Source organism: Schistocerca nitens, chromosome 6 (genome assembly GCF_023898315.1).
Source record: "Schistocerca nitens isolate TAMUIC-IGC-003100 chromosome 6, iqSchNite1.1, whole genome shotgun sequence".
NCBI classification, from domain to species: domain Eukaryota; kingdom Metazoa; phylum Arthropoda; class Insecta; order Orthoptera; family Acrididae; genus Schistocerca; species Schistocerca nitens.
Window position 1 is genome coordinate 215,427,996 of NC_064619.1, and position 14,200 is coordinate 215,442,195.

The following is a 14,200-nucleotide window of genomic DNA, read 5'->3' on the forward strand; positions in this document are numbered from 1 at the left end:
CATCAACAAAAGATGTTTACTGTGGTTAAATGAATTCTGGAGACTTTGAAAGGTGATTTGCAAACATGGTTCTTGCAAATCTTGCCCCAGAGTCCGTCATGGGCAACACTTCATATCAAAACATACAGGTGGACAAAATGCCCACATCGTATGATACCAAAGTGAGGATGTTGGAGTGGCAGCACAAGGGATGTGTTGCTTATAATGGAAGCACGAGATGTTGCTTCAGTTCAAGAACATACACCTGCTAAAAATTTCTTGTCTTGACAAAATGGCAAAAGAGAAAGGACACAAGGTTGTCTCCTTGCCACCCTGTAATTGTGGTTTGAGTGTAGTTGAACTAGCAAGGACAAAAGTAAAATAGTTGTTTAGGGAGTGCAACATTTCAGATGATACGTCCAAACACATTCTGTTTAAGATTGCAAGTAAATCCCTTCTGTCAGTAATTGTTGACTGGGAAGTGTACTGCAAGAAGATGCAATAACTGGAAGAAGATTACTGAAGGCGTGACAGTGTCATTGGACTCATGATAGATGAAATCATTTCTAATACTGCTGACTTAGACAGTAGCAACAATATTGCATTATGCACAGGTGAGGAACTTAATGGGACTGATTGTGAGTGATTGATATGTGGGTGTGCTGAAAAGTAATGCCCCTAAATTTTTATGTGAAAATTCTTAAGCTTTTTAAATAAAACCAATATTATTAATATTCTATATCTTTAATCCTCATGTCCACATTTTTGCATCCCTCTGCCATTAGAGATCTCTGAAATATACCATATAACGTGGTGGTGTGTAACATAACTGCTGATGCATGGTAAGTGGTGTGCTGTAATTGAGGTTTGAATTCAAAGTCCATCCATGCATGGAGCGCCCTCTCCTCCTGCATGGCGATGTCGGACCACAGACGAGTGCTATGAAATCTGCAACAATCCAATGCCTTGGACTCACAGCCATCAGTTATCCTCCATCCAGTCACAGCTTGCCCTATTCAATTTTCACGTTTTCAAAACTTAAAAAACACCTTTAAGGACTTCACTTTCGTAGTGATGAAGTAATGCCAGCAGAGATGAGGTTGTGGCTCTATCAACAAAGTCAATCATTCCACAGTGACAATATCAACAAATTGGTCTTTTGTTGGGAGAAATGTGTTCGTCACCAGGGTGACTATGTTGGGAAATTAATATATAGATGAGAAGAAAGAGATGGAGAATGTTAATAAAGTTTTATTTAAAAAGCTTTAAGGATTTTCACATACAGAATTTGGTGGCTTTTCTTTCCAGCAAGCCCTCGTGCAATAAGGGTTACATATGTGAGTAAACATTCAAAAATTTTACTCATTCTCTTGTTATTGCCACAATGTAAGGTTTACTACATGTTCTTTCTAATTTCAAATTGTCTGTGAGAACTGATATGGAATTAGTAACAACAAACACCATCATTCATCATTAAACTATCAATTTCGATTTGGTGAATCTTGTAAACTTTTATGATTCCCTGTATCAGTTCTTGCTTTTGTAGATGTACAATATGTAGTAGCTAACAGCTGTTTTAGTGGCAGCTAATAGGTGGCACTGGCAGCACCACTTGAAGCACAGACTATATGTGAGTGAACGCAAGTGTGTTGCCAGCACTGCTTGACATTAGCATGGCTTGTCCCCCACCCCCTCCCCCCTCTGCAGCTTCTGTCCCTGTCCCCTCAGCAGCCTGTGAGCTGCGAATCGGTGGGCAGAGCTTGCTTCCTCCCCCTCCTCCCAGAAATTATGCTTCTTCTTATGAACATGCTGTAATATGCATGTATGTCTAAAATTTCAAGAGAGTTGTTTTACTTCTGCCGAGAGTACAACTTACGTCAGAAAAACACAGTTTAGTTATGTCCTCCAATTTAGACATCATAGTGTATTTAGAAATTAATTAGGCTACTGAATAGTTGCATGGATCATATAGCACATTCCTTTTGAACTGAGATTTTACTTATGGTGGATTCTGTACACACACTGAGCAATTGAAACAGTTCTCAGAAAAAGCAAATGACTATCCATAAAGTGCAAGGAGTTGTCTTCTTCCCACTGTCAGTATAACTGCCGAGCAGTAACAGAGGGTACTCTGTTTCTTTATAAGTACAGTAGGGGTGAGTCTGTTTTCTAATATTGGCTAGCACCAAAAAGATAAACCAATTGACAGTGGAGACTTATTCATTTGAATGCTTCAGTTCATTTCTTTAATGGAAACATCCAGGAGATCTTTCTGCACAGTGTCCATTTTGGGCAGCCCAAGGGGGACAAAACATTTGAAATCACTTGTCTGCCACCTTAGATAATTTCTTAAATAATAGAACGTGGGATGATAATTTCCAGAAACTGGGAAGATAATTCTCCAACCCTCCATGATCGTAACAACATGAATAGTTGAATTTTAATTATTAAATGGATTTCAAGATTTGCTAATCAATTTCTATGAATTCTTAGCTGAACAAGTAATCAAATTTTTTTATTTGGATGACCTGTTCTGTATTCATTCCTCACTCAGTCCATACAATTGTCTTTGCCACTCGTAATATGGTATCCACATTCCTCAATGAAGTGAAGCTTCACAAGTAGTCTTTAAGTTCTTGAAAGCAACTGTAAGTTAGACCTTCATGTCCATTTCTGAATTGTTGCTTAGTGCTATGTATGTTACTGCACAAATAGCAGCTGATTATGGGAACATTATCTTTCTTGTGTTGAGTGTCATGCAGGTCCTTCGTTTCCCAAAATCACTTAACCCAAGTACCGAAATGATTTCTTTGAAAAGGTAACAGGTAATTTCTTTTTCTATCCTCTTCCAATTCAGGCTTGTGCTTTGTATCTAATAAACTTGTCATCAATGAGACATTAAACCCTATCTTCCTTTTCTTACCAAGAAAGCAACTAACAGCATTGATATTGTCATCAATCATGAGTTTCCAAGAAACAGAAACTTAATGCCTGTTATCAGCATGGATTTAGAAAGCATTGCCTGTTATCAGCATGGATTTAGAAAGCATCACTCATTCAAAAATTTTTGTACACAAGATATATTACAGACTGAGGAAGGAGGTGAACAGGCAAATTTTATATTCCTAGATTTCTGAAAAACACTCAGCACTTAATTACACTGCTTTACCAAAAATCTGAGTACGTGAAGTTCAAAAACATTTTGATTAATGGAACGCAGTGTATTAGCCAGGATAGACAGTTTTTGTCAGAGAGAGAGAGAGAGAGAGAGAGAGAGAGAGAGAGAGAGAGAGAGAAAAAGGGGGGGGGGGGGGGGGGGAGCTCCAGGGAATCATGTAGGACTACTTTTCCATGTAGCAATCTTAGCCTGTTTGCTGATGACTGTTGTGTACGAAGAAAGTGTTGTTGAGTGACGAGGGCAGTGGTTCCCAAACTGTGGCTAATTATCCCCTGAGGGATAAAATTAAAGTTTCTGAGGGGTAAAAAGAAAAGGGTTCAGTTGTGTTCAGTCACGAAACTAAACTTATTTTTAATTTTTTTACTAGGTATTATCACTATTTCATAATACTGTAATAGTGATTACATAAATTACAAATAATCAAATTTTTTCACATATCAGCATTAAAGCATGACACAGTGTGGTGTAGTTTACAGCTTCCTCACTTAGTCCACCCATGACACCCATACTTTACAATGCATTTCTGACAGTAAAATTGAAAAATATACGTCACATATACTTAACATATCATGAAAACACTTCCCCTGAGTTTTAGGTAGTTTCTACAATGGACCAGAAATTGATTCATCATTCACTGCACAACAGATAAATGAACTAATTGGTAGCAAACCTCAACAGTAAGTAAGAAAATTAGTCACAGCTAGAAATCATTACAGATGTCATCTAATATCATGTAATTCTGCCTCTGGGCTTTATAAGCACCTGGATTTGATTAGGAAGTTAGTCCACAAGATTGTGCAGGTACATCGCATCTAGATTAAGCCACTCACTGAGGATTTGATCAAGCAGTTCTGCCAAATTGCATGAATGCTGATGTTGGCATTTTACCCTTTGTTCCCACATGTCCCACAGATTTTCTATGTAGTTCAAGTCAGGTAATTTTGCAGGCCAATCAAAATGTAATAGGGTGGGTGAGTGTTCAGAAAACCAGTCACAGACTCTTCTAGCCTGGTCACTTTTGCTGTTGTCATCTTTGTGTGTTTATGTCAGCAAAGTGACATGTTTCAAATGTTTATTGCATGCAGTTCCTGTTGCAATGTTCTCTTGCTAAAAGGTTGGAATGGACCTTTGTTCACTGATTGCAGTAATTATTGTTGGGATTGGAAGTGATTTTGATTCACAAGCCAGTACCTGTGTCAGGATCTTTTTCCGCCATAATTCTGATGTATTTCGTGGATACATGTGTTACACCACTGCTTGCAGACCTGTTGAACAGTCTACTACGAAACACCAACAAAACCAGCAACTTCACACACCACACAGGCACAGCTACATATGACTGCTTCTTTTTGCCACTCAGTCACATCCTCTCGTTTACCTGTGTTTATGTACAATGTCTTTTTGAAACATAAATGTTTCGCTGATCGCGACTGCCTTAAGCTCACATACAGGAAGTGTGTGCATGGTTGAGGAAGTGACTAAGTTGCTGCACCATCTAGAAAGGCTTAAGGATTCGTCTGTTTGTGCACTCTGAGGTGACTAAGTTTTTGTCTGGTGAGCTTCTGTGACTACTACATTGTTGTGGGGCCTGTACAGCAGTTTTATTATTGTTCTTAGCTGCAGTGGTCAGACACAAAACCTTAACAGTCTGAAGTCTTAAAATTTCCGCAAGTTTGGAAGTGGGAGTCCAGCAATAAAGTGATTTACAAATAATACATATACTGCACACATTTAAACTTGGTTGGTTTTATATGGGGATGCAAAGCATGGATGAAGCAAGAGTCATTAGTGAGAGGATGGGTGCAGTGGGAGCATGATTTGTAGAAGGTGTCCTGTCTCAGTGTGGATAGTTAGCTTTCTTTTCTGAGGAGGAGTTGTATGCAAATAGCACTCACAATGCACCAAAAATTGCTTAAGTTGCAACCAGGCACGACAAAAAGATCCCACCACTCCTTTCACAATGATCTTCACTTATTCAGATTCCATCTGTCACTGACCCCCCCCCCGCCCCCCCACCTACCTGGTACTGCAAAAACACATCCCATGGAACATACATCCCAGAACTACCTCTGCTCCTTCCCCGAGATACTGCTACTGTAGCTAGTCTGCAACTCAACATGTCATCTTTACGGTGAGTAGTAATCACCTTTTCCATAACTGTTGATATTCCAACCAGGACTTTCCATTGTATGTACAAAAAAGGTAGGTAGAGATAAGCAGTAGCAATTAATTGTCTCATTTACTCATTAATTCATAGCTTAATAAAACAATAATGAAAACTAAATATCATTTCTTTTGTGATTTTAAAAATAAGTGTGCAAGGAAAATTATTTTCCATTCTACATTCTCAAGACCAGTTGGGCACTAAATGTTGTTGATGGTGATGGTGGCTTGAGGGGGGGGGGGGATGGTAGGTACTATCCGATTGCATTCAAGCCAATGGTCTCAGAAAGGCTGGGGACACTGGACTAGGGGGATTTGGAAACAATTTTCTATTTGGCATGGTGAGAGAGAACTTGCTTTAAATGTAGATTGATGTAACTTAGAGGGAACAGGCAGAAGAAACAATCCGCTTATGTTCATATACAGTGTTAATAGTATTCTACTTCTGTCAGTCACATTGATTAAACACCTGGATGTAATGCTACAAAATGACAATGAGCACAACTGCCATTTGTGAATACAGGTGAGAGGATGACTGGTTTACTGGGAGAGCTCAGGGAAAGTGTAGTGCACCTTTAAAGGAGACTGCTTACAGAATGCTTGTCCAACTGATTTTTCAGTACACCTAGTATGTTTGGGGTCCATTCCCTGTAGGACTAACAGGAGACATACTGAGAAAAGCAATGCAAATGGTCATGGACTTGTTTGACTGGCAACTGACTGTAACACAAATGCTGAAATATCTGAATGGGCACACTTGAAGAGAGATGCTCTACAAATGCCAAGATACTGCTTGGAAAAATTCAGGAAAAGTCTTTCTGGGGAGAAGTTATGAATGTTCTTCTGTCCCCTAAGCACCATACTGAGACTGTGCATTTAAAATTAGGCAATCAACTTGTGTAGAGGCATACAAGCAGTCATTACTCCCACGCTCAATCCATGAATGGAATAGAAAGAAGTATCAATTCCTGGTACAACAAAAAGTACCCTCTGCTATACTTTATAGTGATCTGCAAAAGTGTAGACGGGAGAATTGAATAAGTCATTTTTGGAGGAATGTGTATAGATTACCATTTTAAATGAAGCATGATAAACTTTACCCCATGTTCTATTGGAAGTGAGTAAATGCAACAAGCTATGACTTACGTAGGGATCACCAATTTAGTATTGGAGGGCATCGTGGAGGGTAAAAATTGTAGGGGGAGACCAAGAGATGAATACACTAAGCAGATTCAGAAGGATGTAGGTTGCAGTAGGTACTGGGAGATGAAGAAGCTTGCACAGGATAGAGTAGCATGGAAAGCTGCATCAAACCAGTCTCAGGACTGAAGACCACAACAACAACAACAACAACAATGACTTACATGAAAAAGTATTGCATCTTGGATATCCCATCAAGAAGTTGGTGAGATGACTTTAGTTGTCCAAAGATCACCATTAATTTGATTCTCTTTCAGAATTGCAGCAAGACATTAATTTTATCTAATTCTTGAGTTTCTAATGTTGGAGGTAGAACATAAGACCATACTTGACTTTTTTGAGTTTAAAAAGATATTATTTGACTTATGTCTGTCACATGCAGTTAGTTCACTTAAGTGCTCAGTAATAGGCCTGTACAAATTGCTACCAGACTAGGGTTCTGTACTGCTCTGCTGCATATGAAATACGTTTGTTTTTCAGTTTAAGTTTAGGAATTGCATAGAGATATTGTTAGTTAAATATTACCTGTATTTGAAACAAAATAATTCAAGAAGGGCTCTGATAACCATGAAGTTCAATGTGAAACATTCTGCAATCCTGTGGAAAACATTTACCACATGTTTCTTTGAGATCATGAACACTGATGAATAATAAAAACGAGATTTTACATGGACACATTTAATGAAAACAACGAATTACAAATTATAAATTGCACATTTCTCCGATGAACTCATACACAGGCCACTGTGTAACAATTGTCATCCACACACATCATTAAATCAGCAATGGTTTTAAACATATTGCACCTGTTTTAATATGGCACGAGCTGAAGATATCCACGGTCTATGTTTTGCAGTTTAATTAGACTGCAGCTAGTGATAGGTGTAATTCATATAAAATTGTGATCTTTATACAGTTTTGAATTACTAATATGGTTAACTATATTATCAAGTAGTTGTCTGCTGTATGCAGATCAGTTACAGACATTAAGTAATTATTTAAAAACCAATTGATATTAAAGTACAAAAGTTATTTTTCAAAACTGTCCTTTTTATGAACACCCAGCATTATTAAGAACTACTGTTTACAAATATTTGAACTGCATACAAAAATAGTTATCTATGGATGGCATGTGGCCACATTTTACTTCTCTTAATTGTTTTAATTTATGAACTTCTGCAGTATCTTCCTGCCAAGTATTATCTCATGTCACATAATACATTTGAGTGCACTGTCCTCAATGACAGAAACATTAACTTTTAAACTGTCATTTCCTTATCGTTCAACTAATAACTGAGACACACAGTTTATCAACAAATCACTATATTTAATTAATTTTAGTACAGTTCCTTGCAGCATATGAGTTTACAAGATTACTTCAGAGTGTCTGAACGAAAATGGCAATTTGTTAAACATCCCATTATGCCATATGAAAGATACCAGCCTAATATTCTTCTGCAAGTGTCTATGTTTTAACATAATCTTTACAAACTGAAAAATATGGATTTTATTAAAGAGAGCTCATAACATTGAAAACTCAGGTAAGACGTATAATTCTTGTCATCAGATAGTAAAAGAATATTGATCATTACAAAAGGCTGAGATGCAATTTCTGTTTTTATTCAGAGCATTTGCCACAATGATCAGTTACGAGTAGTTAAAATTGTTCTGCCACATTGAGATCCAAATCTAATTGCTTATCTTTCGTACAGAGTTGAGTTACCTGATCATGCTTAACAGATGGACTGTAAGCTTGAACTGAAAGATAATTGACTTCAGTCCACAAGATGCTTTCCGATTACACATTTCAAAGAATACTGTTTTCGAAATGTAACAAGTCCAACATAGTTTTTTTAGCAGCTCATAAACATTCATACAATAAGCTATTCCACATTAGTTATCTATTTTTTCTGTTGACTGCATTAATGCTTTCGTGGATACTGCTTCTTGTTTGCACTCTACATACATTTGTTTTTGTGTGGTATATATGCATTAGCAGCCCTGTCCACCTTTACATTCCATTTTGTATTCTCTGTAGAGACAAAATACACATGGTGATGGTCTTGTTCTGTATCTGCATTAACTGATAAGTATATCAACTGAGTAACTGGCTTATGGTTGCTCTGGTGAAGTCTTATTTCTGTAGTAAACTAAATTTAGGATTTAAGCAAGTGTACCGTAATTTCAAAGGCAGTTTATTTGAGAAAAGCAATTGTAAGAATATTCACTACGGTCTTGCAGACATTTTTTGGTGTTGCACTGATTCCAAATATGTTAGCAGATTCACCTCAGCAGAGAATGCATACTCTGTCTTGACACTGCAGTACTTGAGGGTCCTTCACGTATGATTTGCACATTTTCTACATGTCAGTTGACAAAAATGCCTTTTTCCACCCACCTATTACAACATGTATTATTAACATAAGATTTAGTGTGAAATTTTTGGACGTGTAAAAAATTTACTGTGTTTTAGTATGCAGAATAGTTAACTACTTCACACTTCATTCCTAGTTACTTATAACAATCATATCCCAGATAATTTTCCAAAATGTTGACATGCAAATTATGCTTTTATGAATGATGATAATTGTCACCAACAATTTTGTAACTTGGGGTAAGTGTAAATATATAGTGATATGTCCTGAAATGTCTAATACAGTGATCTGAATTATTCATCCCAAAGCAGACACTGAATGAAATTTACCTTCAGGTATATTTTTGCAACTGTACAATTATGTTATTTCAGTGATGTCATACTTGAAAGTGTTTCAAATACATTGATGCACATTATGGAATCTTAAATGTATGTTGCACAGAGCTGAAAAACGAAAAAAATAGCAAATGAAAAAAAAAAGTCTGAAAGAAATACTAAAAAATCTAATTTTGAAGTAGTTAGTCTTACCAGAAAAATAAAAATTCTGGAATGGATAAAAAGCGCTCTGTGAAATCAATACAAGCTCTCACAACTATGCCTTCTTTCGCCAATAGAGCACACATGAGAGAAGGCATGCAAAAAAAAAATTGTTATCATATGAGAGTGTTTGTAGGGTTAAGTAGGCAATAGATGAGAACAGTAAGGAACACTAGAGATTGAATATATATATATATATATATATATATATATATATATATATATATATATATAATGAAGGAGAAGAAGGGGGAAAGGGGATGAAAAGATTAGTGAAAGAGAGAGCATTAGTAGTGTCTGATAGTACTAGTATTCAGTGGACAGCATTAAATGCCATGCTGTTTTCCTGCATCAACTAATACTTACCGTACTGATGTAAGAAGAGATTTGATAGCATATACTAAATGCTGTTAAATGCTTCCCATCTCACAACAATCCTGAAGGCAATAGTGGAATAGGTTATAGGAACAAAAGGTGGGCTTGGCATTGGGATTATTGCAATGTATGAATTACAGAATGAAGAAACCTTCAACTGCTTCTAGAACTCCCAATTATTTGGTGATATTGATTCAGGTATTACTGAAAGCCTGCTACTGGTCATGCAGGAAGAATATTTTGTAAAAATTAATAATATGAATGCAGGAGACTTATTGCTCACTTCACACAGCAGTCATGATTTATTGCCAAGTGTAGTAACATCAATCTGTCTGCCATATTTTCTGAGTAATAGATGAGCTTCCCAGAGAAATATGACTTCATTTTATATGACTGGGTGAAAGTGTCAGTCTGAATACATTATCCCCTCTTTATATTATGGGCAACTAGAGGACCACAAATCTAGCTTCCAGAGAGGTTGATGCCACATAAAGCCAAATGGCCAAAGTCTCATATTCTTGAGAAGATACATGAAGAAATATAGAAATAATGTTCATTAAGGTATAACCACTGAATTAGCCACATAAAAAAGAAAACTACAGAGTTGAAATTTAACAAAGCCACTCTCCAAGTGGATTGCTTTGAGGTTTTAGATGTCAAAAATGGAAAAGAGCATGCTGTCAGATTTAGCAAAGGAAATGTTCAGTGCAAGAGATGCCATATGCGTAAGAGATTATAGAGCATAAATATATGTTCTAGGCAGTGGAAGGGAGAAGTTTATTTTTCATATCAATAAAGGGGGACCAATGATGATAAAAATCTTGCAAAGTGGCAATTAACTGATATAAAATGAGAGTATAATTGAACAGAGTTAGTGTGTTTCATGTGTGTAATACATAACTGTGAGTCCCTGAAAGATCATCACTTTATCTTCACACTAAAAACTGTGCACTTCACAAAACAAAAAATGTAGTATCCTACGACTGCTATATCAATGACCCACAACTGGAATTGGTCAACTCACAAATACCTGACTGTAACAATTTAAAGGGACATGAAATGGAACTATCATGTAAATTCTGTCATATGTAAAGTAGGTGGCAGGCATCAGTTCATTGGTAGAATACTAGGTAACTGCAATCATTCTACACAGAAGACTGCTTACAAAACTCATGCAACCCGCACTCGTATACTGCTCAAGTGGGTAGAATTCCCAACTAATTAGGACTGAGGGGGGATATTGAATGTATACTGAGAAGAGCAGCACAAATAGTCACAGGTTTGCTTGACCTGTGGCTTGTGTCATGGAGAGGCTGAAGAAATTGAATTGGCAAACACTTGAAAATAGACATAGGCTGTCTTGAGAAAGGCTGCCCACAAAGTTTGAAGAACCAGTTTTAAATGATGAATCTAGGCATATACTACAAAACACTACATTTCACTCCCATAGGTTTTGCAAGGATGAGATTAGATTAATTACAGTGTGCACAGAGGTGTTTAAACAGTCCTTCTTCCCATGCTCATATGTGAATGGAATGGGAAGAAGCTGTACTTTCTGATACAACTGAAAGCAGTCTCTGCCATGCATTTTGGAATGGTTTGCAGCATATTAATGTAGATGGGCAAAAAGTGGTGTATAATAACTTCAGTGTAAGCTGTATTTCGTAGAAGGTACCTGCTTCCAATTTCACCTAAATAACCCTACAGCCAATATCTGAAATTAGCTGAAATTAATTCTGTATGCTTGGGCTCACTATAGTGTTGTTACCCCAAATTCATAGCCCTGCAGTGCCCCTGGAAATGACCTTACTACACAGAAAATTGTTTAAGGAAGTAGGCTTATATGCCATCACCTCCATATTGAGGTGCCTTCTGAGATTATATTGGATGCAGTTTGACATTTGGATACCACTATTTTCAGTCTTCTGTCCCACTTTTCTACCTAGCTACCTAACTTTCAGTTTCTGATCTCTCACCCTCCTCCCTTTGCTCTCTTACACCATTTCAACTTAACAGATGCCCTCTCTTCTTAGCTCTTTCCTGTCCCTCATATTTCTCTTATATTATCCATTCTTCCCTTTTGTTTTCTTTAATTTCTCACTGAGTAACATTGTTTGTACTTAACTACCCCAATTTATGTTTATATTTCATTAGCTAACTGCTAATCAAGTAATCCTTCTCAGTCATTCTTATCCCATATGCCTGCTATTTTGCTAGTATTACAGTACTTTATTGGTTTCTGTTATTGTACTTTCTAGTTGCATAAGAAACAGCAGTCCAAGATGCCCTAGATTTGGTGTTTGGTTACACAAATACTTCTTCTGTGGCACATCTGCCTCACACTGGTGAATATATTAGTTAATTCATTCTTAATAGTTCACATTTGCTTATACTGTCAACTATTAGCTTTATATAAACATTATACACTGGAAACATTAACTACATTCTCACATGCAGAATAAAGTTTCTGAAACATAACAACAGCGATGGACTTGAGTTTTCTTACTTTTCCCATCTAATTAACTGTAGGTAAGAGTACTTGAGTCCCTTAGAACAAATATCTAAGTATACAATTTAATGTGATATATTTGTAAAGGTATGCACATTTTAAAATTTTGTGTGCATAAAATGCAGATTTTTGCAGTATTTTTATCAATTTACAATCATTACATCAAACATTATTTTTTAATGATTATCACCAGTTGTTGACCTTTACAATGAGTATTGTTTCAGGTAAGAAACTTCTGAGGATATTGTTCACAGTCAGAATTTAATAAGAAGTATCAAGCTACAATATCCAACTGTTTGCCAGTTTAACAATAATGGAAATTCCTGGCTGGAGCAAAATGTAAAATAAAGGAAAGGCAACCACTCACCTGTAGCAGATCAATGCATGGAGCATATAAACACACAACAGAAAAGAACATTCACACTAGCTTTTGAGCAATAGCTCTTTCTCTAGCAGTAGTACACACATTTACACACACATTGACACACAAACCCAAATGCACACTCCCATCACTACAGCAAGCATGCGTTTGGATGTCTGTGTGGCTGTGTGTGTGTATGTGTGCTATTGCTGGAAAAAGAACCATTGCTCAAAAGCTAGTGTGAATACTGTTTTCTGTTATCCATTATAAGTGAGTAGCAGCCTTTCCCTTATTTTACCTGTTTGCCAGTTTACATCACTGTACCATCCAGATGAGCATTAAAACGTGTGCTGTAATCACACCTGTAACAACAATTTTGCATGTCCACATAAAATTAAAAACAAATCAATAAATAAAACAAACTATGTACTTCTCATACAAATACCTGAGTAATTCATTAATATCACACTATATGCACATATTCATTGCATGGCTTGAATATTTGAACAGTGTCTGTTAGAGTCTCAGACAAATATTCCTTGATACTTTTTGGTAGTTTAAGAAGCTGTAGGTCACTCCGTGTGCGCACATACTTCAGAATGATAGCTCGGCAACGATCTTGCAGGTTTACAAAATCACGTTTTGTTGTTATTAATGTCATTTCAGTCTTTGCTGCAGTTGAACAAACAATGGGATACAGGGGCTCACGCACCTCATTAAGGCCTCTGAAAGCAACACCAAGGCAAGCCCCATCCTTGTAGTATGTAAGTGTTCCTGCTATCCCATCAAATAAGATTCCAATAGTTGTAGATTCATTCTCCTGTAAAAATAATGAAACGTTAAGGTGAAACATAGTATTAATTTGTTACGTTTTCTTAAAGTTATGTACATATTCATTGGTAACAACTCCACTGTATGGTGGAGTCTTTGCTCACACCATTCTTTATGATGTTTGTGAAGTATCCACCATAAACAGGATCTGAGTCACTTGATAAAATGAATATACTTATTCTGTTGGTATACTTATACAGGTTGGTTGATCAGATTGAAGTGTGACTATTTATTTGGGAAGATTTTATTCTGTTTTTAGAAACAATGTCTCATTATGATTCTTCAATAAACTTGCTAAAGATGATCCACAGTGATTTTTGATGAAAGAAAGTAATTACATAATCTTATCTGGAGAGTGGAAGTGGAAAATGTTCTAAGTGCCAAATATTACATTAGTCAGGATGTAAAGAAATCTATATGCTGGCAAGAAACCAGCCAAATTAATGTTTTGACATGCGGAATTTAATTGTTTTGGCTGAGGTGAGACACGATGGCTGGCGCTTTGATGGTGGGCAGAGCACCGACCAGGGAGCTGTCAAAAACAGATGATAGGCTGGTTTTTCCTAAGAAATAGGAAGCACCCAGCGGTTAGAGGTGTATATCTGGTACAATGGCAGCTTTTTCTACATTTTGGAAGATGATGATATTTACATACTTCTTTATTCTGCAATAATTTGATGTTTCATTGTAGTG

General features: G+C 36.7%; 1 protein-coding gene across 4 annotated transcripts in view; it reads right to left on the reverse strand.

Moving 5' to 3' along the window:
• Nucleotides 1-12,487: 12,487 nt before the first annotated feature.
• LOC126262834 (SPRY domain-containing SOCS box protein 3) overlaps nt 12,488-14,200 on the reverse strand; it is a 98,793-nt gene continuing 97,080 nt past the window's right edge. For 3 of the 4 annotated variants that reach the window (XM_049959687.1, XM_049959689.1, XM_049959691.1), the window contains one exon: nt 12,488-13,496. In XM_049959687.1, the coding sequence (XP_049815644.1) occupies nt 13,140-13,496 (357 nt within the window). In that variant the 3' untranslated portion in view covers nt 12,488-13,139. The remainder of the gene's footprint in view (nt 13,497-14,200) is intronic. The other variant, XM_049959688.1, reaches the window with a different exon arrangement.